We start from the raw sequence: 26,411 nt of genomic DNA on the forward strand, positions 1-26,411 counted from the left end.
GACTAACACGGCCTCTGATACTGTGCTTATTTTAGTTGTTGCAAGGGCCGCCGAGGGAGACTCCCACGGCCGGACTAATTCCCCCAAGACATCAACAGTGTATAGTGAGGCGGTGTGGCTCCCCGCCTCCCCGGAGAGGGATGAGCCCCGGCTAACCTCTTTACACCAGATGATACCAAAGCTTCTTTGCAGGCCTCTCTCGATGCTGCTGGTACCAACCAGCCTCTTGTTCATTTTGACCATTTGGTCACAAATCACCTCACTATGGATCCTATGGTGCACCACCCTGCCCAACTGCTACTCTGTGATGTACACCTCTCCCAGAATACATCAGATCAGACAGCTGGATACTTGAAGTATTATAGTCGGGTTACACCATCCTGTTCAGCTCCATTTCCTCTTCCTCATGCCTTTTTGAGCGACCCTTCTCACATGGGGTGTCCTAAGGCAAGAGGTAGAATCTTTCCTGCTGCTGGGGGGCAATTGAACAGGTTCCTCACAGTTTCACCTAAAAAGGCTTCTACTCCAGGTACTTCCTGGTTCCCAAGAGAAAGGGGGAAGGGAGACTGAACCTGGACCTCAGGTCTCTGAACACTTTCAAAAAAATTGCAGAGACTCAGGATGGTATCCCTAGCAGCGATAATTCCATCATTAACTTGTCATTAATTGATTTATGCCTCTTCCTATATTCCCTCAGTCCAGACCATGACTATGCATAGGGTGCAGGTGAGACCCACAGATACTGCTGATGAAAAATCTCTGATCAAAAGCTCAAGTGCACGTGTGCACCCGTAGGGACAAAACATCTCAAAGCACTCCAGTTTCTGTACTGGTAATTAACCCCTCCTTAACCTTCTCTTACTCTTGCAACATGAAAGAAAGGAAACCTTCTTTGTTATGTCTATGAATTAAAATAACCCGGATGGTCTTCCGTTATCTGATTATATAACCTGCACCTATCATTTTGGCCTGTAAGAGCTATGGGAGAACTCTCAGGTCTAGACTGCTGGGGGTCTGCAGCCTGTGTGTTCAGGATGAATGTGTAAAAACTTGATTCCTGTCTGTAATTGTAAAAGGGGTCTCTGGCCATTATTGTGTTTGAGGTGAATGTTGCCGTAACTTATGATTTCCTTGTTTTTTAGTATTTGCATTGTTGTGAGAAAGTACAGCTAAGCAACCTTACCTCTAAATTAACCACATCTTTTGTGTGGAAATATTGAAAAGGTGGCTGTCTCTGAACTCCCTTCTTAAATAAGCAAGAATACTCAAAAATTCATTAGTTGCATGGAGGCAATGATGGAACTGAAGCTCCAGTCGACAATTTGATTTCTGAGCTAAATATACAGCTCTTTTTGTTCACAAAGCAACAACCTCATGGCTATTAGTTATGAATGACAAACCTCAAAAATTTCAGCATTTGGATCTGAATAGGCTCAGAAAATGCCAGATGGATAATCAAATTTATTTCAACTTTTTAGGTCTCTTTTCTTCTATGTCTTGCCCAGATCCTTCCCTTCAGAGCAAGTAGATCATTCTCTCTTACCATGACACCAACTGCTTAACAATCTACAGGAGGCCTTCTTTATCTCTCTCTACTTTTCCAAATCTCTCCTTAGTCCCCAAAATTAGAGCTGGTCAGAACATTTTTGACAAAATGTTTTTTCGTCAAAGTAAGCTGTTTCACCAACACTAAAATGTTTCACAGATATGTATGTATTCTGATGAAGTTTTTAACAAGAAAATTTCTGAGGTCCAGGGTAGACTCTCTGGTGATTTCCAGGGGGAGAGAGAGAGAGAGAGAGAAACCCCAATTTGAAAACCTGGCCTTTTCAATCCAAACATAGATGTTGCAAAAAAATTAAAAAGGTTTTGGTTTTCCTTCCAATACAGAACAAAAACAAATTTTGGCAATCTCTATTGTGCTGAGTTCCAACTCTTCTGTTATCTTACATGCCCCAGGCTTTTCCAGATCAAAGATGATAGTTCAGAATACATTCACACACTTGTGAGCCTGGAGAAGGACACATGCATGCCAGATATGAAGACAGTGGCTATCCCTTCCACTAGTTCCAGAAATGCAGAGAGCCCTTCCTGCAATTTATTTTGCAGAATTTAAGAATTGGAAGGAGGTGTGTTTGGGCTCTGGGATAGTGAACCCAAAAAACCTGTCCACTTCAATAGTACTCATTTTTGAATAATGCTACGTATTGAATGTTGACTTATATGACTATGAGCAAAACAGGCCTACTCCTCCATGTCCATATTTGAATTCTTCACAAAATTCCATAATTTTGAGAATAAATTTTGTCTTCAATGCAGTACAGCAAGGGTCTGCACAGGGAGAATTTTTCTTTTGGAAATCGTAAAAAATGTGTGGACTTAACATATTCCAAATGAAGTGGTGACTGACTCCCTTCTGGAATTCACTGCCATTCAGTGACAGCTGTATTTTTTTTTCGGGAACTTCATAAATCATTGTTTTGTTTTTCCACATCAGAGAATCCGATGGAATAGATTGCACAAAGCTAGCCTACAATGTCAGCTATCAGTTTCACCTATAGCTAGGGTGACCAGACAGCAAGTGTGAAAAATCGTGAGGGGGGGGGGGTAGTAGGAGCCTATATAAGAAAAAGCCCCAAATATCCCTATAAAATCAGGACATCTGGTCACCCTACCTATAGCACTGTCACTTCGCTATCTTCTTCTCCAGTGGGTCCTCCCATTGCTTTCCGTTTCAATAAATAGATCAGCACACTGAGCAATCTGCCATATCATGGACAAAAGGGGCTGACATTGTATAGCTAAATTGTTGCACAGATTCTTGATATATAATAAAATTAAAAACAAAACAAAAAAACCCTGAAACTCTGTCCTGTAAAATACAACCGTTTTGTACTAACCATGTCTTGAAACACTTACTGTTTACTGTGAATCAGTGGATGTGCTTGTATCAGATGTGGAATGCTATCTGACATGCTATTAGGACTGCAGAATAGTGAACAGTTTTGTAAGTCTTGGGCAATACTGTTGCTCTGTCCAGAGACAGTGAAAGGCAAACACTATGTAAATTAAATGAATATAGTTTGTAATAAAATATTTTTTCTGTTTTCTGTCATTTTCTTTTATAATTGTTCTTTGTAAAGGGAAGGGAGACATTCTTGGCAATAAGTAATTTTTCTTACACATACTATGGATGAATCTTAAGTGGTCTGTTCCTGCAGAATGCTGGTAAAGGCATAGGAAAGTATGACACATCTGAGAATAAAAGCTGTGCTATTGAATGTAAGCAGGGTTTGTAGATTTAAATTCTGTCTCTTCCTACCATTTCAGTTCCTGCAAGATATTCTAGACACATTGTTTGTGATTTTGGATGACAATACAGAAAAGTATGGCCTGTTGGTCTTCCAATCATTGGTAAGTAACCCCATCCCATAAATTAGTACTTTTCTTTCCCTGGTGGTCAGCATTTCCCGTACTCTTATTACCTTACCACCATGCCTTATTGCTATTATCTTATTACCTTAAAATGTCTGAGAGATTCAGCTGGAGGTTCTACACCTGTACTTTTTTGTAATGTTATTGGGTGCAAGGAGTAGGATAACCATAGCCAAAATATGAGGAGAGAAGGATTACATCCATCAGTATGGGAGGGGCAAACAATAAGTCAAAGAGGAGCATTTCCATTGTCAGCATATGAAAAAAAAAAAAAGCATTAACATCTGATCGTTTCTTAGCCTGTTTAGCTTGTTCATTTAATCCGAGGTGACATGCAGTTTGCTTTGTTATGGGTTCCCTTCTCTATCTTCCACAGGTGTTCATCATAAATCTGCTTCGTGACAGCAAATATTTCCATTTCCGACCAGTTATGGATATGTACATTCAGAAACACTTTGCAGGAGCACTGGCTTACAAGTAGGTTGTGTTTCGTCATCACTTCATACAGTAACACTCTCAGACTTCTGAGTGATATGGGCACCAGAGTCATAACTTTTACAGTAGCAGAGTATATCTGGTATTCAAAAGCAAACATTCTGGAGAAAAAAATTGTAGTATGACTTCTCAATCTAACCACAGAGAAAGGCTGCTGAATGTCATGCCAGTCCTAGTCCCAGTCTTAGCCTGCAGGAGCTAGGAATGCTGTGAAGTGAGGAAGCACTTCATGTCACTCAGCAGCAACTAATTAGAAGCTGCCCCACAGAGCATCCACGCTTCCTATACTAGAAGGATGCTGGCTACTTGAGGCCTGCATGAAACTTAAGCAGGGATCATGGAAATGATTCTTACATTTCTTATCGGGAATGCATCTATTGGCACAAGACTAATAGCCTCCACTTTAGGGAGACAAATCACCTATTCTCTAATACCTTTTCCTATGGCTAGTTTCAAAGAAGAGGGCAAGTATTCAGATTAGATCAAGCTATGCTGTTCTGTGAGATTAAAGTCAGAATGTTCATTTCAATAGAGAATTAGAAAAATTAATTTCCATTAACAGTCAAAAGAGTGGTGAGCTTTATTTTCCAGTATATTACAATGAAATATTACTTTGTGAGTCAGATTTAGAAAGCAGTAGCAATTATCAGCCAGGATTGTAATCTACCTTTTTTCCAAATTGCTTCTTGTGCATAATTTAGTGGCTCCCAAACTGGATCAAAATAAAGTGAAGAGAACAATCTTCCAGCTCCATCATTCTTGGTCCTGGTATTATAGGAGACTCAAGCTATAGTGTATTGAAAAAATCTTAAATAGGTTACATTAAAAATGTTCTTTTAAAACAATTTGGAAACTGTATGCTTGGTATGGGATCACAAAGCAGAGTGAAGTTCAGAATGATGAGAAAACGGTTTCACAATTTTTAATAATCAGTGTCATCTTTGATCTAAGGAAAATGTTATTTGCAGTTCTGCTTTCTTCTGATGAGGTGGTATCTAAACAAACTTGTTCTTAAGCATATGTAATACCTCAGGGCATTCTAAACAGTCTTGTGCACTTTAGGAAATTAGATGAAGGTATTGTCTGTATGTTTTTACATAAGTTGGTCTTTTCCAGTTTCAAACAGTTTCTGAAAATTGCTTATCTATAAGAGCCTTACTCAGATTGCTTAGCCAAAGAGAAATACTACATGTATTTTATTTTCTGTAAACTGATTATTTTCTTTGTTTGAAGCGATTTTGTTAGAACCCCTTCTTGATTCTTTGTTTCTTGCCATCTGAATTAATTATGGAGGGAGTGTTATTTTTTGGTGTCAGAAATTTCTTTTTTAGATTTAAATTAATGTATATGTCATTACTGTAAAGTTGGTTGTTTAGACTAATATGTATAATTATTAGAATTGAGTAACAAGAGAGCACATTGCATTTCTTGCTGTCTAAGGAAACAACTGCCAAGTTGTTTTTAAAAAAAAAAAAAAAAAAAGGTTTCAGGGTAGGTCACTTTCAGTTAATTGCTTGATGTTTCTGTCAATGTGTCTCTTACTCAGAGAACTGATCCGATGTTTGAAGTGGTACATGGACCGATCAGCTGAGCTTGTTCGACAAGATCATATCCAGGAAGCAATGAGGGTATGTGTTTGTTGTAAATACCTGTATGTTCAATGTGGCTTCTACACAGCTGAGGCTGCTCTAAGGCACATGAAACCTGGTCTTGAACAGATTTCCAGTACTCATTTGTCCAGAGTAAATTTCAACTTTTTGTCAAAAACTGCCCAAATTCTAAGATTAAGGTGCAGAGGGCCAGTACAAGGTCTATGCCTCCTTAACTCCTACCAAAACCCTATTTTGTGGATTTAAGTGGTATTTTTGTGGGGCACTGGCCTTGTGCTGGCCCTCTGCACAGTAGTAAATTTCACCTTTATAGAAGTAACATTTTATAGTGATTAGAGCACAGACTGTGAGTCTGTAGTTCTGGTTTTTATTTCTGGTAGTGACACAGACTGGATGAAGCTCTAGAATATTTTAACAGTAAATGGACCTTTGAGTGAACCATGGTGATGACAGATACCATCCCATAGAGCATGGATCAATTGTCAATGAACAGTGCGTGATTTTGAAGGAAAACACAGCTTCCCATCCCTGTGTGTGAACCAGGGGAATAGTTTTTGCACTAGTTCAGTTCCACAGAAAACAAATAAAATGCTATCTTTTTACTACAATTATAGTATAACAGCAAGAACTCCGTGACCAAGATTAAGAGGTTTACTATAGAAAGACCATTGAATTTGGAATTCAGATGTTCACTAGGTGAAGAAACACAAACTTCTTTTTGAGTCAGCCTTTGTTGAACCCAGAGTAATGAAAGTTGGCTTCATTGACAGGTTCTCAGATAGATCATTTCATCTTGAGCAGGTCCAACCTTTTTCAGCAGATTCTGGGACAGGCAAACAGAAATATGTCACCCTTTCTCATAAAGGACATTTTCAGCTAGTATACACCTTCACATTTATGCTAATGATGCTCAGATGTTTCAGTAATTGTGGAAAGAGAGAAACAAATTGTTTCTAAGGCTCTGACACAGATCAGGCTTTGAATGCTCATTTTCTTTTGAAGGATGGATAGTTTTATGTCAAAGGTCTATAAGGTCAAGGTCCATTTGTTGACTTCACATTTTAGAGTTCATTGCTGGGTCTGCATCCTGAACATTAGCTTCAGTTCAGGAGCTATATAAAGCATCTGTATAGAGATGGACCATTATTGCTACTAACATCATTTCAAGTTGCCTATGTAGCCTTTGGTAGAAGGTTTCACCAAGCAGTAATCCAACGAAGAGTCCACACTTCTGAGTTGCTACTTCTTTAAGTCCCTACGATCACAGGACTGGTAGCAGACTTGAAGAAAATGTACTTTATTCCTGAAAAATTACTTTATTTCTCTGTACTAGTCTGACAGTCTTTCCCTTGCTTTAAATGTTCCCTAGCACCTCCTTCAAGCTGTATTTCCAATCTTTTGTGCTTCATAGTGTCTGTGCTGTAAAACAGTAGGATTCATTGAGTATTAGAAGATTATAGCAGAGGGCTTTGGTGCCACACACACACACACACACAATTTTGCCTTTGCCGCTTGCAGAAACTTAATTTCCAGGTAGGGACTGAAGTCCCTTTTGTCTCTGTTAATTGTCAGACAATGCCTCCAAGATAATAGCGTTAAAGAAAACAGAAGGTTTCAGGGCTTTTCAATTGATTTCTACTTCTCTAAGGGCCTTACAGTTTACAAATGTGATTATGTAGACTAACTGAGCCTCTAACGTTTAACATGATTTGTTAGTGTCCATGCACCAGCTTTTCTGCCATCACAGCCATGTGTTTGCATCCACAACTAGTGCTCTGCCTAACTCCATGAGGACATTCTGGGCAGCCATTGCAGCAATAGCTGCCTGCCTCCAGAAGCATGGGTGTTTTTAAGGACCCCTCTTTTCATAGAGGATTATGGAACATCATATACAAATCCTATAATCCTCTTCCTTGGGTTGCAGTAGCCTTTCCCTTTTATGGGAAATTTCAAGTCACTTCACATTGCTGCATCCTCCAACTTCTGGAATTTGTTGGTTGACAGCCTGGAAGCAAAGCAGGGCAGAAATTGTAATACACTCAGAGCACTCTGTAAAGAAGGAAGATGCAAATGAAGAGGTTTGTTATATTTCCAAACTGGATCACGAGGAAGGTGGTTTCTGGGTCAGGTCAAATGTTATGTGCTCATGAGACAGTGTTGTGTAAATTAAAAGGAAGTTGAACTGGCCCATGTGATCAAGGTTACCACTGTCCCAGAGATAATGGAGGACTTTGAACATTTGCGACTTCTCAAACTGTGCTAGGACTATTGATGAATCTCATTTCTCAATTCTTTGTCCTTAAAATCAGTCCACAGATTTCTACAAACAAATCTAACTGACTGGCAAATCTTAGAGAGCAAGTCCTGGAACTCACACTGGCTGACCAGGCAAGATGCATGATGTGAGAATGTTAAAGAATTCTGCTTGTGACATGCAGGAATAGTTCTTCGAGTGCTTGCTCATATCGATTCCAATTAGGTGTGTGTGCGTGCCGCATGCACGATCAGAAGATTTTTACCCTAGCAACACTTGGTGGGTCAGCTGAGGCACCCCCTGGAGTGGCACCTTCACAGCGTGGGATATATACCCCGGCCGACCCAGTGCCCCCTCAGTTCCTTCTCACCGCCCGTGATGGTCGTTGGAACTGTGGAGCGCGGCTTAGCTGAACTTCACTTCCCTAGCTTCTAGTGTAGCACTTGTTATTAGTTCTTTAGTAGTAGAAAATAGTTATTGTTCTTAGTGTAAATAGTAGTTGGGGGTAAGGGGCTTCTCCCCTCCCTCCTGGTACCTGGGCTGATGCCTAGGTCCCTGGCTTTCAAACCGTTCTCAGCCTGCCTTAAACCGATGCCTACGGCAGACCCCCACGACTCCTGCTTGAAGTGCCTGAGGGAATCCCATCAATCTGACAAGTACCGCATTTGTAAGGCATTCAAGCCTTGGACTAAAAAGGAGCGGGACTTTCCCCTGAATCAGTTCCTTATGGAAGTGGCACTTAGCCCAATGTCCTTGGCCCTGCGCCGAGACCTGGTGCAGACTTTGTCGGTTCGAAGCGCGCCTGCAGCACTGGAAGGCTCAGCACCACATCCGGACACCAGCAAACACTCCCGGCACCGGACATCTCCAGCACTCCTACCAGCGCCATGGTCTCGAGCGGCACCGCGATCCTGATTGGGACTGGCAGTCATATTGGTGCCGGGAGATGGATCTGGACCTCGATGAAGAGCTATGGGTGGAATGGTGCTGGGATCGACTCCGAGTAGATTGGCACTCAGACCGGTGTCAGGATCGATGCCGGGAGCTGGACCGGTACCGACCATACCGAGAAGTAGATCTTTGTGAGGCGGAGTGGCACCACGAGTGCAACTGGTGCCGAGATGGTAATTGGTGCCGGGACTGTGAGCGGTGCCATGAATGAGACCAGCGTATGGATCGGAACTTTGACCAGGATCAGGATCGGTGCCGTCCTATCTGTAATGGACATTCTGTCTGCCGACACACCGACCAGAATAGCCTTGCCCTTCATCCAGACTATTCAGGCTAATGCCACTATGATCTGGCAATCTCCGGCCTTTATTTCTCCTACTGCCAAAGGGGTGGAGAGGAAGTATTTGGTCCCCTCCAAAGACTACGAATACTTGTATACTCACCCCCAGCCATGCTCCCTCATTGTACAGTCTGTTAACGAGAGGGAAAGACACGGCCAAGAAGCTCCCGCTTCTAAATTCAAGTACGCTAGACACCTGGATTTATTCGGGCGCAAAATCTACTCCACTGGCAGCTTGCAGCTCAGAGTGGCTAACCAGCAGGCCCTCTTGAGCCGATACAAATATAATACCTGGAACTCAATGCAGAAGTTCAAAGAGCTTATTCCTCAGGAGTCCAGGGAGGAGTTCAGGGCCCTACTAGAGGAGGGCAAGAAGGTAGCCCGGACATCTTTACAAGCCTCAATAGATGCGGCAGACTCGGCGGCTAGGACTCTAGCCTCGGGCATAGCTATGTGCCGCATTTCATGGCTACAGGTCTCCAGTCTCCCACCGGAACTCCAACAGACTATACAGGACCTACCCTTTGATGGCCAGGGTCCGTTTTCAGAGAAGACGGACTCCAGGCTTCAGCGTCTGAAGGATAACTGGGCCATCATGTGTTCACTGGGCATGCATACCCCGGTGACTCAATGTAGGCCCTTCCGACCCCAACCGCAGCGCACCTACCCTAACCCCCAGCCGAGACAGGACTTCTTTAGAAGACGCAGCCGGGGTGGTAGGCAGAGACAGTCTGGTCCACAGATGGGCCAGAACCAAGGTCCCCCCAAACCATCAGTGAGGCCCAAACAAAATTTTTGAAGGTGTGCCTGAGGGCGAAGCACCAGTCTCCTTCCAGGATCCTTACTCACCTTTCAAGAACCGCCTCTCCTATTTCTTCCGTGCATGGTCCCATATAACGTCAGACCGCTGGGTCCTACGTACAGTGGAAAATGGATACCACCTTCAATTTGTTTCCCCCTCCCCCTCCACCCTCCCTCCCCATCCCTCTTCAGGGACTCTTCTCACGAGCAACTCCTTCTACAGGAGGTACGAATGCTCCTAGCTATCGGAGCAATAGAGGAGGTTCCAAGGAAACTGAGGGGCAGGGGGTTTTACTCACGTTATTTCCTAATCCCCAAGGCAAAGGGAGGGCTACAGCCCATCCTGGACCTGCTCAGACTCAGCAAATTCATGGTAAGGTTGAAGTTCGGCATGGCTTCCCTGGGGACCATTATTCCTTTCCTGAAGACTGGTACGCCGCCCTTGACATGAAGGAAGTGTACTTCCACATAGCGAAGTACTCACCGCACAGGCGTTTCCTTCACTTTGTGGTCAACCAACGGCACTTCCAATTTACCATCCTTCCCTTCAGTCTATCCACGGCACCAAGGGTCTTTACAAAGTGTATGTCTGTCGTAGCTGCCTCACTCCGTTGACATCGGATCCAAGTGTTTCCGTACCTCGACGATTGGCTCATTCGGGGGTCGCTCCAGGGACCAGGTGCAATCTCATGTTCAGTTCACCATGAGCTTGTTCAGACAGCTGGGCCTGCTGCTCAGTGTCGGAAAGTCCACTTTGGAGCCAACCCAAAGAATAGGAGCAGTCCTAGATTCGAGACTTGCCAGTGTGTGTCTACCGCACGTGCGCTTTCAGTCCTTGGTGAGCATCATCCACGACCTCCAAGGCTTCCCGAACTCGACAGTACGGACGTGCCTGGGTCTCCTGGGACACTTGGTGTCTTGTACCTTCGTGACCAGACATGCCAGACTGTGCCTCCATCCTCTTCAGGCCTGGCTCTCAACCGTATACCACCCAGGCCGGGACAGCATGGGCACAGTGGTCACGGTACTGCCAGAAGTCTTAAACTCTCTGGACTGGTGGCTGAACCCGAACTCAGTATGCCAAGGGGTACCATTCCATGCCCCACATCCCTCCCTGGTTCTAACCATGGACACATCTCGAAGAACAACAGTTACAAAGGTGAGTAACCATCTTTTTTCACCAGTAGGGACGTTAATAATGTGTCTGTGCCAGCTGTGGGGATCCAACCTAGCCTTTGCTTCCTTAGACAATGTAGCTATAGGTACCCAGACTATGAGGATGGCATCAAACAGCACTTCAGCTACTACTTCAGCCATTCCAAAACGGAAGACTGAAGGGAAGGGGGAGGTGCCTACTGAAGCAAAATGGCACAGCATGAAATACATTTCATTGCTGCTGCTTGTGTACTCCATGTGATCAGAATGGAGAGCACTATGTTTTCATATGGGATACTGGCACTCAGTTCTACCCATTTTCTCAGCTAGCTGTGAATCCTGTGATTACTATTGCTGATCATGCTGGGCTAGTTAGCATAATAAAGGGTGCCACAGAAGCACAAGCATCAGTAGGGGCTAGCCACCCCAAGTACATGCCTAGCATATTATGCCATCTTGGGTATCTCTACACAGCAATCAGTGGTGTGACTGCAGGACATGTAGATATACCTAAGCTAGCTTTGATCTGGCTAGCTTGAATATCAATAGCAGTGAAGCTGCAGCAGCAGGGGCTATACAAGCCCACCCATGACCCTGGTATTTACTCAAGTGGCTAGCCTATGCAGTTACAGTATCATTGTTATCTTTTCTAGGAACAAAAGATGTATTCTCAACTCAAGTTAGTTAACTCCGGGTAAAATCCTGTTGAAGACCAAGTAGTTTGTAGTTCTCATGTAAGTTAAAAAGTTGACTGAAAGACTAGGCTCCCCCATAGTTTTTAGCTCAACCGGCTAACTTGCATGAAAACTACCTACTGCATTATGTTCACTAGGATTTTGAATTAAGAACAGAACTTTATCCTAGTGAGATATTTCCATAGTGAAGATTGTTGATGAGGAGGGAACACTTAGCTACAAGCAGGTTATACATAACTGTGTTTTAATTTACACAACCTGTTTTTCTTTCCCTGTTCTCTGTGAATGAAGAATTCCATTATTAATAATGTTATTAAAATCTTCCTGGCTCTCTTTAAAGCTCCCTTATCCCTCTCTTTCTTTGTTACTCTCTTATTCATTAAGGCCTTGGAATATCTTTTCAAGTTCATTGTCCAATCTCGGATCCTTTACTCAAGAGCTACTTGTGGAATGGAGGAAGAACAATTTCGCTCCAGTATCCAAGAGCTTTTCCAGTCCATCAGATTCGTGCTCAGCTTGGACAGCAGGAGCTCAGAGACTCTCATCTTCACACAGGTTAGCTATTTTCTATATTCAAATACTGGAAGTGCAGAGGCAGCTATTTTGTGCACAAGGAACATATTCATCCAATAGCTAAGAGCCATAATTTGTGCTCTTTTACAGGCTGATTTTACAGAAAAAAGTGACATAGTTGCACAGTAATTTTAGACAGTGAACAGATGCACAACAGCTGGGCAGTTTTACAGTGAAGAAGGGAGACAAATGTATTGTCATGTTATGTGGTTAGAGTAGACATTCCATATTCTTTTTGTTTTTATGTTAAGTGTCTCATTCATAAGCATGTCTCAGAATTGGTACAGAGGAATTTTAATTCCTTTATTAGTCACAAAGAAAAGTAACAGCTCAAGTCAATACAGTAGGTCACAGCAGCTGTGCATAATGGAAAAGTTCTGATTGATGTGTAGTTAACTAGGAAACCCTAGAAAAATTCACATCCTCAGTTCACCATCTTAATTGTGGATTGACTACAACCATATTATGATATCCTTATTCATTTTTGGTAGTGCCTTACTCTACAAACAGTCCCATTGACTTCAGTGAGAGTTCACATAAGGTAAGACGCTCCTCAGTGTGAGTAAGGATGTCACAGTCTGGCTCTGTTATTGTAAGGATCACTATATGAACATTTAAAAACTTAACACTTTACACAGTAGGATCTTTTGTTGTATGTACATACCCTAGTTCAGAGGCTCTCAAATTGTGATTTGCATAGAGCTGACTGGTAATGTGGTGCTGGTTCTCAACATTCTCTGTTGTTAAAATGCAATAAAAGAGTTACAGATACATTTAATATTGTCCTAATAGGATTTTCCATGGAAGCAATTGCTGTAGTTGTCACAATAAAGTTTAATTATCCCAGTGGAGGGAAAGTGGTCAGCAAGACAATCTCTCTCTCTCAAGATGTGGTCCACATTATGAAAAATGTTGAGAACCACTGCTGCAGCCTTTGGTTTAATCACTTAGCAAGAGTATGGACCAGGGTCATCAGAAATCACTGCAACTTTCTACCGGAAAACGGACATTCTGGGAAAAATAGTATCTGGGGAAACTATTCTTTTGTTTTTCATTTGGGCTATTGTAAATACATAAGGGAAACTGAACTGAGGACAGGATAGTTCTCTCTCTTTTTTGCCCTGTGTTACTACTGTCTTTCAAAATGTCTTCACTTCAGGCATTTGTATGTTTATAAAACCTGTCCTGTTTAATATTTGAAAAGTTTACTTTTTGTTTCCCACTTGCCATTGTGTTGCCCCCTCGACCCTCATTGCCCCATAGGCCCCTCAGCCTGGAGGACAGGTGAGCGGAGCTGGGACATGTGCCCCACAAAAGTGTGGTGGTACTTCAAGGCCGTCGTTTAATTCTGTAAGTAATAATAACTTTGCCTGCACCACTCTTTCATCATGGATGTGCCCCGTGACTCTCCTTTCCCTACCCAAATCCATCTTTTCCTGCATATAATCTTGGAGTGCAGTGTACAACTGTTCAGGTTTTTTTTGAAAATAGGGAAAGAGATGTGGAATATTCTGGTAATGGATTGAACATGTAGGATTTCAAACACTGAAAATACAGTACAAGTGGTCATCAATACCTACGTGAGTCGACTTGTTCAGGAGAAACAACAATGAGAGGAAAAAACCATATCCAGTCATGAAAGAGAACAGATATTGGATCTTATTCATCCTTCAGTAAACAAGATATATTTAATAGCTACATGGTCATGAAAAACAATGACGAGAAGGAAAATATTTTAGATCCAATATTGAAAGAGAAGAGATATTGGATCTTATGCATCCTTCATTATAAAGGATGCTTGCCTTAACATATTAATAATCAGGAGAAGCAATGGTTGGAGAGAAGATATTTTAGACAAATGATGAAAGAGAAGACTTACTTGGACCTTGCTCATCCTTTCTGCTTGTACCAGGATGATTGTGACAAATGGCAATTTACAAGTTCAAGCCTTTTGTTATAATGATTAGGGTCTTTGAGTGCATGTATCTGTAACAAGGTTGGGACTCACCACCGCGGCACCTCTTACTGGTTACTCCGGGAATTAGCTCAGTCCAGTGGAGCACCCCCTCTCGGTGGTATCCCGCCCGTTGTCTTGCCCTCGGTTGGCTTCTGAGCCCACGTCACTCACCAACTCGCAGCATCCTCTTCTGGACCACTGCCTTCCGGCAGTGCCCCTTAGTCCTTCCACACCCCCTTCCAGGGGGGGTGTGTGTCAAACAGCAGTCTCTATGTCCAGCCACCGTGGTCAACCACACACCCCAAAGTCTAATCCCTCCTGTCAGGGATCTGGCATGGTCTATAATGGCCGCTCCCTACAGCCAATGACTGGGTGTCCTGCAAGGGGGGAAGAGGGGGACCCAGGCCCACCCACTACTCTGGATCCCGGCCCAGGGACCCTCTGGCGGCAGCCTCGCCGTCCTCCTTCTCTCCCCTCCGTCTGTCTACTTCCCTGGGCCGCTTCCCCTACGGCCCCTTGCACCCGCTAGGCCCTTCTCTTCAGGGCCTGCAGCCTGGCAGGCCTCAGGCTAGAGTTCCTCTCTGTTCCCTGAGCCTGGCCAGTACTGCACTGTCCGCGGTGCTAGTCTCCCTGCTCTGGAGACAGGCCTTCCCCTGTCGAAGGCCTGGGACAGACTGACTCTCCTCTCTCTGAGCAGCCTTCTTATAGGGCTGAGCCTGGCCCTGATTGGCTGTCTCCAACCTGGGCCCTGATTGGCTCTCAATAAGCTCTTCTCCCATTGGCTCCCTGTCTGCACAGACCCACTGGCCTGACGCAGCCCATACTCTCAGGAAGTGGGGCAGCCACCCCACTACACACCCTCCCCCTTAAGAGCCCTCTCAGGGGGGAATTCCCTATCGCCCCTGTGCTCTTCGCAGCTGGGCCCCCAGGGAATCTCTCTCATAGCACAGTCCCTCCACTAACTGGGGCCACCTGCTTTCTACCTCTATTGTCTGGGTCCCCACCGTAGACCTCTCTGGTCCTATGCGGGTTCCCACATCCATTTGGGTTCCCACATTGGCCCTCCTGGCCCCTATGTGGGTTCCCTCTTTTAGGTGGGGCCTCTCTGCTCCAGCCCTCTTCTCTTTGGGGGCCTCGGCCTGGACTACCACCCCCTGTTGGCTAGCCCTAGACCGAGCCTTGGTCTCAGGCACTCCCCCTTTCTGGCTCAGGGGGTAATGCCTTTTTATGTGGCCCTTGGTGTGGCAGTGGAAGCACCCTCGGCGCCTTCCCCCTGCCACGGCCTTAGTCCTGCTTGTCTGGGCCGTAGCCCCTCCTTCTGGGCTGTCCTGGGCCTTGGGAGCCCTGTAGGGGCACTCCCTCTTTAGGTGTCCCTGCTCCCCACAGACCCAACAAGCTGGGGGCCCTCCTGTTACTCTTACAGGGGGCGCCTTGTCTGGGTGGGGCCTCTCTGCCCCCTCCCAGTAGGGACACTCCCTCCTGAAGTGTCCCTTTCGCCCACAGGCATAACATTGCTTGAGTCCAGGCCCTGGCCTCTCGCCCTTGGCGCCTGGTCTCCTATATGGTCTGGGTGCCCACCCCTGCAGCAGCCAGAGCACCTCTCTCTGCTGCTCAGCAAGCTGAGCCACCCAGGCCCTCCAGTAAAAGTCTTTGTTCTCCACCATCTTCGTCTCTATCTCTCAGTCTTTTCTCTTAGTCTCTCAATGTGGCACAATCTGCCTAGTCCTCGCTCTTGCCCCTTGTGTCAGGGGTGGACCGCCATGCCCACGTTCTCCACCACGTGTAACAAGGTTGGGACTCACCACCGCGGCGCTTCCTACTGGTAATTCCGGGAATTAGCTCAGACCAGTGGAGCACCCCCTCTTGGTGGTATCCTGCCCGTTGTCTTGCCCTCGGTTGGCTTCTGAGCCCACGTCACTCACCAACTCGCGGCGTCCTCTTCTGGACCACTGCCCTCCGGCAGTGCCCCTTAGTCCAACCACACCCCCTTCCGGGGGGGGGCATGTCAATCAGCAGTCTCTATGTCCAGTCACCGTGGTCAACCAGACACCCCAAAGTCTAATCTCTCCTGTCAGGGATCTGGCGTGTCTCCAACCTGGGCCCTGATTGGCTCTCAATAAGCTCTTCTCCCATTGGCTCCCTGTCTGTGCAAGCCCACTGGCCTGCCGTAGCCTATACTCTCAGGGAGTGGGGCAGCCACCCCACTACAGTATCATTGTATGATAGTAACGCTAGTCCAGTGCTTGTCTGTCGGATATTTCATACCAATACTGATCCAGTACTGTTCTAGTAAAGACTTAAATCTAATGGTGAAGATGGTTATTTAGAACAGCTCTGTTCTTGTTTCATTGTTTATTTTTCATACACTGATCCAGAGTTAGGTCTTTTGAGTGAATAAAAAGCAACCCAGATAACTGGAAAACTATTAAGCCATGACAGAAATGCTCAAGGCATTAGCAAAAATCTTTCTTCACACTTCTCCTTTCACCCAGGATGTCAGAGATCTCTCTCTCCATGCTTCTTTCCCGTCCATCACAGTGAAATTGATTCTGCCCTCTTTCCAGTTCAATGATCTGACAAGAGGAATATACCAGACCATTGCAGATACTTGTACAGAGAGCAGCCATACCCTCCTAAGAATTAATAAACCATCACAGAGATCCCGCAGGTTATCTAGCATATTATTGAACTATTACTAGGTTTCCTAAATCATTACAGAAATCCTCCCACTCAGAAGAAAGATTTATAGGCAGGCTTCAGGCAAACTGTTGCAAGAATGCCCAGGGCCATAATACTGATATCTCAGGCCATTATCCCAAAGGCTGTCACAGACCTCCCAAAATTAGTCTACAGAATCATTAGATTATCATAGAGATAAACTGATGTAGAGATTCACAGCCATTGTAATAGCCTTCAAAGAGATACCTTGAAATATTTCAAAACTCTCAGACTGTTATTAGTTTAATTAAACATCTATATGTTGCATGTGATGGCACTTGTAAGCTCTTTAGGCCACTATGTAATCAAAAAGATGCTGGGAGAGATAACAGGCAAGAGAAATGGAGGAAGGGGTAAAGGAATATAAAGAATGTTACGGACTATACAGGACAAATTGTTAGTTCTAAAAGGCTTTTGTTTTTATTTTATTCATAATTGCATTTTTTATTTTTATTGTGTAAGGGACATTAGCTAGAGGATCGTTGTTTGTTGGAAGGATTGTGGATAAAGGTGTTTTGAAGAGGGAAATTGTGTGGTGTATAGGATCAGGGAAGACATTCCAAGTCTAAGGGCCAGCATGAGAGAAGGCACAGAAGTACTTCTGGAAGAAAAGAAAAAGTATGTGGAGAGAAGAAAGACTGGCAGAATAGATGAGAGTGGTGGATAGCCACTCATGAGATGTAGGGAAGAGCAGAGCTGGAAAGAGTCTAACAAATTGAGTTCAGTTATTTTGAAATTTTTATGCAAAGGACTGTAGAGCCAGTTAAGGGATTCATAAAAGGGGATGATATGGTCAAAAAGTGAGTTTCTTGGTGACATTTTGGATAGATTGGATAGGAGTGAGGCAGTTGTTGGGAAGACTAGAGAAGAGGTTACAATAGTCCAGGTGGGAGGTTATTAAGACTTGCACAGGGATTTTGGATGCACTGTAAAGGAGGAAACAGAAGGATTTTAAAACATCTTGAATATGAGGGGTAAATGGGAGGAGTTAAGAATAACATCAGGTGTGTGGGCCTGGAGATTGGAAGGGCTCATGGAATTATCTACTATCATGGAGAAGTGAATATGAAGGAAGGACATGAGTGTGAAATGAAGAGTTCTGTTTTTGTTATGTTGAGGTCCTTCCTCCAGTCCAGAGATATCTTCAGGGATAACTCCAAGCTACTGAAGTTATCTCCTTATAACAGAAATAATTTTGCTCTATTATTTGCATGGTATGATGCATAATTTTCATGCAAAAATACCCTGCCTCACTGTTGTAGAAGTACAGTAATATCATGTGTTGGTGGTGCTTTTAAGGATCTCTGAGTATCTTATTTATAAACAACCTTTCAGAATGGTTTGTAAATCTCCCTTATTAAGTTGTGTTCTTTAACTCAGAAGCACTTTTTTTTTCCATTAAAAGATAAAATCAAAAAAAAATATTTGGACCAGTTTGGGATTTTTTCTGTTTTGTTCTCCTGTCCTTAAAAAAACGTGAGGCTATAATATGGCCAGTACTGTTGTGGGTTTTTTGTTTTTTTAAATCACTCTGTTCTCAACTTATTATATAATATGTTGATATTGCAAAGCTTCAGAACAAAGCATGATCTTACATACCAGAAGTGCTTTGCTTTTGGGAGCTGCATGGTGATATAAAGATAGAATATCAGCCACCAATTTGAATGAAATAGCTTTTTTCAGACCCATAACTCTCTTTTACATTGTTTATTTGTATTTCACACAAATATCCCTATTCTTTAGTTACAGAACTCAAAACTGTCATAGTTTGTTCATTTTCTTTTTTCAGGCTGCTTTACTGAATTCCTTCCCTGCAATCTTCGATGAGCTATTGCAGATGTTCACCGTGCAGGAAGTAGCAGAGTTTGTGAGAGGAACTCTAGGAAGCATGCCCAGTACAGTGCATATCGGACAGTCGATGGATGTAGTTAAGCTGCAATCTATAGCACGCACTGTGGACAGCCGCCTGTTTTCTTTCTCGGGTAAGACAGTAGCATCCATTTGTAACACTTGTAGCTGAATGCCCCTGGTAAATCCAGCAAAGTGATAGTAGGATCCTATTGCATTTTTTGCAGCTGCTTTGTGGAGAACCATACAGTGAAGAATACAAATAAACTTGGAGAAATTGTTAGCTATGTTGTACTTCTGGTGTATGTATGCGCTTTATGTATATATTGTTCTACATATATGGAGCTTTTCCTACAGTGAAGAATGCGGTGTACTCTATGTGATATGCTCCCATAAATAAATTTTGTGTGACCTCAGATAGTGTAGAAAACATGAGATTTAGGATACAGAACAATACTCTTAACTAGCATATCCATTGATTAAAACATACTTATTAAGTGATCATTCAATTATTACCATTATCAGTGCTCAAAGGAATACACTGTGCTACATCTCTAGTATTATTTCTTATTACAACTGCATTGAACATGACACAGATATGAAGACAATCCCTGCCCCAGCAAGCTTGCAGCCCGAAAGACACTCAGTGAAAGAGGAGCTGCAATGAGAGACCCAGGAAAGAGTCACTTTAGATATATATATTTTTTTAAATTCTTAATCTGAACATTTTTATTTTCACATTTGTGGGGTTTATAAAAGGAATGGGTGTTTTGGAGGCATTTGAATGAGGAAAAGGTGAGAGCCTAGTGCACTGAGTTGGGGAGGTCATTCCATGTATAAGGGTCTGCGTGAAAGAAGTTAAGAAGACCGGAGTGGAAGAAGAAAACAAAAGGGTTTTAGATGCTGGCATATTTGTCCAAAGAAAGGGACAGAGAGGAAACACAGTAGACAGTGAGATCCAATAAGCCAGGGCTGAGTCTGCCAGGGCCTTGAAGATGAGGAAGAGAGGATTAAACTTTAATAAAGTGGGTGGCAAGGGGGAACAAGTGAAGCACATCGAAGAGGGCAGTGATGTTGTCTGACTGGCAGGCAATGGATTCTGTTTCTTTAAATACTTTAACCCTATGAGTTAATATATTTTCCTTAGGGTTCTAAGGGCTGGAGCTAAGTAAACCTGACTCCTCTCTGTTAGCCTCTCCATTTCCTCCTGCTCTCTTTAACAAGGGATTCCAGCATCCAAAGCCCTCCTTTACCTGCCAACCCTACATCTTCTTAACCTCATTGCATTCTAATGAACAGAAAGCATCACAGTTCCTTCCTGTTTCAGAGTGGTAGCCATGTTAATTTGTAGCAGCAAAAAGAATGAGGCGTATTTGTGGCACCTTAGAAACTAACAAATTTATTTGAGTATAAGCTTTTGTGGGCTAAAACCCACTTCGTCGGATGCATGCAGTAGAAAATACAGTAGGAAGTTATATATACACAGAGGACATGAAAAAATGGGTGTTGCCATACTAAATATAACGAGAGTAATCAGTTAAGGTGGGCTATTATTAGCAGGAGAAAAAAAACTTTTGTAGTGATAATCAGGATGGCCCATTTCCAACAGTTGACAAGAAGGTGTGAGTAACAGTAGGGGAAAAAATTAGCATGGGGAAATAGGTTTTACTTTGTGTAATGACCCAACCACTCCCAATCTTTATTCAAGCCTAATTTAATGGTGTCCAGTTTGCAAATTAATTCCAATTCTGCAGTTTCTCATTGGTCTGTTTTTGAAGTTTTTTTTGTTGGAGTATTGCGACTTTGAGGTCTGTAATCGAGTGACCAGGGAGGTTGAAGTGTTCTCCGACTGGTTTTTGAATGTTATAATTCTTGATGTCTGATTTGTGTCCATTTATTCTTTTGCATAGAGACTGTCCAGTTTGGCCAATGTACATGGCAGAGGGGCATTGCTGGCACACAATGGCATATATCACATTGGTAGATGTACAGGTGTTCCTCTTCCTATTGGCCTGTTTTCCTTGCACCTATCCACTCAAACATGTGGCTGCCTTTGGTGCTGATTTCTATTTTCTCCCAGCACGTGAGTCTTTTGCAGCCTTTCTATAGGGTAAGCCCATTGGCCAGGCATACTAGAGGAAGGAATAAGGAAATCCTAGCAGTGAGGAGTCTGGGCCAATCAGAACTCACTGCAGGCAAGAATCCTGATGTGTGGCCTTGCCTCCCAAAAGCCAGAAAACCTCCTTGCTTCCAACATTGCACCCTTTCCACTATTTTGTGCAATGAATACAGTCAGGTCCTTAAGGTGATGAACCCATAAAGATAAGCTAATTTCCTAAGAATTAAATATATACAGAGTTTGACTCACTGAGCTGCTGTAAAAGCAGCATGAAGTGAACAAAGGGCCACACAGCAGGAAATTAATTCTAGCAAATGGCAGTTCACACCTGTTGTTTGCAAGCATATTCACAGTATTCTTACCACTTCAAAAGTTATTTTTCCTCCCTTGGTATCTTGCTGTTAATTGATTTATCTCGTTAGACTGACCTCACACTTGGTAAAGCAACCCCCATCCTTTCATATATTTATACCTGCTCCTGTATTTTTCACTTCATGCATCCGATGAAGTGGGTTCTAGCCCACGAAAGCTTATGCCCAAATAAATTTGTTAGTCTCTAAGGCCTAGTCTTCACTTACCGGCTGGTCCGGCGGCACGCCATCGATGTTCTGGGATCGATCCCGGAAGTGCTCACAGTCGGCGCCAGTACTCCAGCTCGCCGAGAGGAGTACGCGGCGTCGACGGGGGGAGACTTCCGGCCGCGTCTGGACCGCGGTAAGTTCGGACTAAGGTACTTCGAATTCAGCTACGTTATTAACGTAGCTGAATTTGCGTACCTTAGTCCGAAGTCCGGACTAAGTGGGGACCAGGCCTAAGATGTTACAAGGACTCCTCGTTGTTTTTACATTCACAGTAGTTAACATCAGGCATGCCATTTAGATGTACCATTAATTCATTGTTTAGTGACTTTGAAATGCATTGCACTGAAAATCTATTCTATAGTAATCCCACCAATTAATCAGGCATGCTGTTTATCAGAGGGCCAATTAAGTGAATTCTACTGTATCAGCATCCTATATTAATACTAATTCCTCGGTTTCCACATACAGTAACTCCTCACTTAATGTTGTAGTTATGTTCCTGAAAAATGTGACTTTAAGTGAAACGATGTTAAGCGAATCCAATTTCCCCATAAGAATTAATGTAAATGAGGGGGTTAGGTTCCAGGGAAAAAATTTTCACCAGACAAAAGACTATATATATATATATATACACACAGTATAAGTTTTAAACAAACAATTTAATACTGGTACACAGTGATGATGATTATGAAGCTTGGTTGAGGTGGAGGAGTCAGAGGGTGAGATATTCCCAGTGCCTTACTGCTAAATGATGAACTAGCAATTGGCTGAGCCCTCAAGGGTTAATTCTCACACTCTACTGTACAACGCAGCAGGAAAGGAGGGAGGGCAGACAGAGACAGAGACACACACCCTCTGTGTGTGTGTGAGAGAGAGAGAGAGAGAGATGCGTATTTCCCCTTTAAGTATGAAGAGTGGGGTCAGAAGTACACTGCCTTGTTAATTAGATCAGCAAGCTGAGACCAGACTGCAGCTGCTGCTGCCTGGAAGCTCCCTCTGTTGTGTGTCCCCCCTGCTCTATGGAAGATGGGGTAAGCGGGGTGCAGGAGAAGAGGGGAGGGGGACACCCTGACATTAGCCCTCCTCTTCTTCCCCCCCACACAGCAAGCAGGAGTCTCAGGGAGCAGCTCCAAGGCAGAGGGCAGGAGCAGCACATGGCAGTGGGGGGAGGGACAGCTGCAATTGCTAGCATGATGGGCAGCTGCTGTACAGGGAACTTAGGGGAGTGGGGAGCTGATAGGAAGAGCTGACTGGGGGGGTTGTCGGTCCACCCTGGTTCCAACCACCCACCACCTATCTCCACCGGGCTGCTCTTCCTGCAAGCAGTGGACAAAGCAGGCGGCTGCCAAATGACGTTAGACGGGAGCATTGCACAACTTTAAACAAGCATGTTCCCTAATTGATCAGCAACGAAACAACGTTAACTGGGACGGCTTTAAGTGAGGAGTTACTGTACAAAGTTTTTGGATAATATCAAGGTTGCTGAAATTCAGGTCTGTCCTAGAATAATTCTGAGTCTTGTTTCCCTCTTTTAGAATCTCGGCGAATCTTGCTCCCTGTGGTTCTTCATCACATTCACCTTCATCTGAGACAGCAGAAGGAGTTACTCATCTGCTCTGGGATCCTCAGTAGTATCTTCTCCATTATCAAGGCCAGCTCCTTGGTAATCTGCCCATCTGTCTTCTCCATTCCAACACTAAATTACTGAAGCACAATCTGAGATAGTTTCTATTGGATATATATCTTTTTCAGTGAATCTTTTTATAACAGAACTCTAACTTTATTAGCAGCAAGAGAATTCCTTAACTGAACGACCGCCATTGTGTGTATGACTCATAGCATTCTGGTTACAGCATGTTCTTGTTGTGAAAACACACACACACACACACACACCTCAGACAAACCCAGCAAGACTGACACTGTTTAATTTTCTTCACCCTAGCCTGGAACTCACTTATCTGTGGTGCTCAAAAGCCCTACCCAGTCCTGTCACTTGCAGTTCTGTAGGAGACAGTAATTAGCACTTTATCATGAATATTAAGAGAACGCTGTAAAATTAGCTAATCAATGAAATCATGCTTATTTTCAGAAATTGCTGCTGATTTAAACAGGTGGCTTTGATCTTTAGGATACTCTTATCTCGAATGCCACCTCAGTTGTTTTTTAAAATGTTCACAGTTTCCTACAGGGCAGTGAAATATCCCAGGTTACTCCAAAGGAGGAAGTCTATGGTGTTTAAAATAAGTCACATCAATGAGTATTTTGAACTGTGCACTGTAGTTCTGTAAGTTTGAATGGGATGAAAGAAACAATAAAATAATGTTCCCACAGAACATAGGGGAAAAAAAGTTGGTCCCATTGTGCCACGGAGTACACAGGTCTCTGATTATGGATTTATATTAGGGCTGGCAAGTGATTAAAAAAATTAATTGCACGATTAAAAAATTAATTGCAATTAATCGCGTGATTAAAAAATTAATCACGATTAATCGCGCTATTAAACAATAATAGAATAACATTTAAATATTTTTGGATGTTTTCTACATTTTCAAATATATTTATTTCAATTACAACACAGAATACAAGGTGTACAGTGTTCACTTTATATTTATTTTTTATTACAAATATTTGCACTGTAAAAAACAAACAAAATAATATATTTCAGTTCATCTAATACAAGTACTGTAGTGCAATCTCTTTACTGATGAAAATTGAACTTACAAATGTAGAATTATTTACAAAAAAACTGCATTCAAAAGTAAAACAATGTATAACTTTAGAGCCTACAAGTCCACTCAGTCCTACTTCAGCCAATCGCTCAGACAAACAAGTTTGGTTACAATTTACAAGAGACAATGCTTCCCACTTCTAGTTTACAGTGTCACCAGAAAGTGAGAACAGGCATTCACATGGCACTGTTGTAGCTGGCGTCGCAAGACATTTACATGCCAGAGGTGCTAAAGGTTCATATGTCCCTTCATGCTTCAACAACCATTCCAGAGGACATGCGTCCATGCTGATGAAGGGTTCTGCTCGATAACGATCCAAAGCAGAACGGACTGACACATGTTCATTTTCATCATCTGAGTCAGATGCCACCAGCAGAAAGTTGATTTTCTTTTTTGGTGGTTCGGGTTCTGTAATTTCCACATCTGAGTGTTGCTCTTTTAAGACTTCTGAAAGCATGCTCCACAACTCGTCCCTCTCAGATTTTGGATGGCACTTCAGATTCTTAAACTTTGGGTCGAGTGCTGTAACTATTTTTAGAAATCTCACATTGGAACCCTCTTTGCGTTTTGTCAAATCTGCTGTGGAAGTGTTCTTAAAACAAATGTGCTGGATCATCATCCGAGACTGCTATAACATGAAATATATGGCAGAATGCGAGTAAAACAGAACAGGAGACATACAGTTCTCCCCCAAGGAGTTCAGTCACAAATTTAATTAATGCATTATTTTTTTAACGAGCATCATCAGCATGGAAGCATGTCCTCTGGAATGGTGGCCAGAGCATGAAGGGGCATACAAATGTTTAGCATATCTGGGATGTAAATACCTTGCAACACTGGCTATAAAAATGCCATGTGAATGCCTGTTCTCCCTTTCAGGTGACATTTTAAATAAGAAGCAGGCAGCAGTATCTCCCATAAATGTAAACAAACTAGTTTGTCTTAGCGATAGGCTGAACAAAAAGTAGGACTGAGTGGACTTGTAGGCTCTAAAATTTTACATTGTTTTGTTTTTGAGTGCAGTTATGTAACAAAAATAATCTACATTGTAAGTTACACTTTCATGATAAAGAGATTACGCTACAGTACTTGTATGAGGTGACTTGAAAAATACTTTCTTTTGTTTATCATTTTTACAGTGCAAATATTTGTAATCAAAATTAATAATATAAAGTGAGCACTGTATACTTTGTATTCTGTGCTGTAATAGAAATCAATATACTTGAAAATGTAGAAACACATCCAAAAATATTGAATACATTTGAATTGGTATTCTATTGTTTAACAGTGCAATTAATCGTGATTAATTTTTTTAATCACGATTTTTTTTAGTTAATCATGTGAATTAACTGCGATTAATCGACAGCCCTAATTTATATCTTTTGATGTGTTCCAATATCCTTCCAACAGGGAGGGAAGAGGTGAGAAGTCATATACTGTAACATTGCAGCCATATGACAGTGTCCTCTATGTAGGGCGATGTTTATTTTCTCCCTCCGAACCTCCATCTCCAGGAACCTCTTTTGGTAACAATTCTTCCCAAGCTTCTCTAAAGTTATCAGAGTCCCATCATGAAGGTTGTTCCTGGCGTGGTTGGAGCTGCACATTTGGCTTGCCATTTCTGTCCTCAGCTACTAATTGTCTGTTTTTTTACTGCTCACTGTAGGAGGCAGATGTAGTGGAGGAGGTTGAGATGATGGTGGAGAGCCTCCTGGATGTACTTTTACAGACTCTGCTTACTATCATGAGTAAATCGCAGTCTCAGGAGGCGGTAAGAGGGCAGCGTTGCCCGCAGTGCACAGCCGAAATCACTGTTAGTAACTAACAATCAGGTTCTATTTCCTGCTTCTCTAACGTTCAGCTCCCTTTATCCCACTCCCTCACAACCACCTACACTTCATTACCATCTCTCCTGCATGAACGATCACAGCTTTCTCTCCTTTCCTTCCCAATCATGAATCCATTCCTTCCACTATGAAAAAAATCTGTCACAATGTACTAGTCAGGCTGCTTCACGTTTACATCAGCAACTGATGGGGCCCAGAAAGCTTTCCTGCTTGCTATAGTTACTGTCTTGGATTACATTTGAAGTTATGATTGCAAATTATCATTTGGTAGTCTCTGGCAGATGCCAATTAGATGATGATTTA

The 26,411-nt window shown here is 43.0% G+C and overlaps 1 protein-coding gene across 1 annotated transcript in view; it reads left to right on the forward strand.

The window, feature by feature from the left end:
• DOCK3 (dedicator of cytokinesis 3) overlaps nucleotides 1–26,411 on the forward strand; it is a 335,434-nt gene that overhangs the window by 193,429 nt on the left and 115,594 nt on the right. Inside the window, exons 15-21 of the mRNA XM_034775725.1 lie at nucleotides 3,331–3,414; nucleotides 3,812–3,912; nucleotides 5,477–5,558; nucleotides 12,121–12,291; nucleotides 18,774–18,966; nucleotides 23,068–23,195; nucleotides 25,928–26,074. Of these exons, the coding sequence (XP_034631616.1) occupies nucleotides 3,331–3,414; nucleotides 3,812–3,912; nucleotides 5,477–5,558; nucleotides 12,121–12,291; nucleotides 18,774–18,966; nucleotides 23,068–23,195; nucleotides 25,928–26,074 (906 nt within the window). The remainder of the gene's footprint in view (nucleotides 1–3,330; nucleotides 3,415–3,811; nucleotides 3,913–5,476; nucleotides 5,559–12,120; nucleotides 12,292–18,773; nucleotides 18,967–23,067; nucleotides 23,196–25,927; nucleotides 26,075–26,411) is intronic.

The sequence above is a fragment of the Trachemys scripta genome, chromosome 7 (assembly GCF_013100865.1).
Source record: "Trachemys scripta elegans isolate TJP31775 chromosome 7, CAS_Tse_1.0, whole genome shotgun sequence".
Classification (NCBI taxonomy): Eukaryota; Metazoa; Chordata; order Testudines; family Emydidae; genus Trachemys; species Trachemys scripta.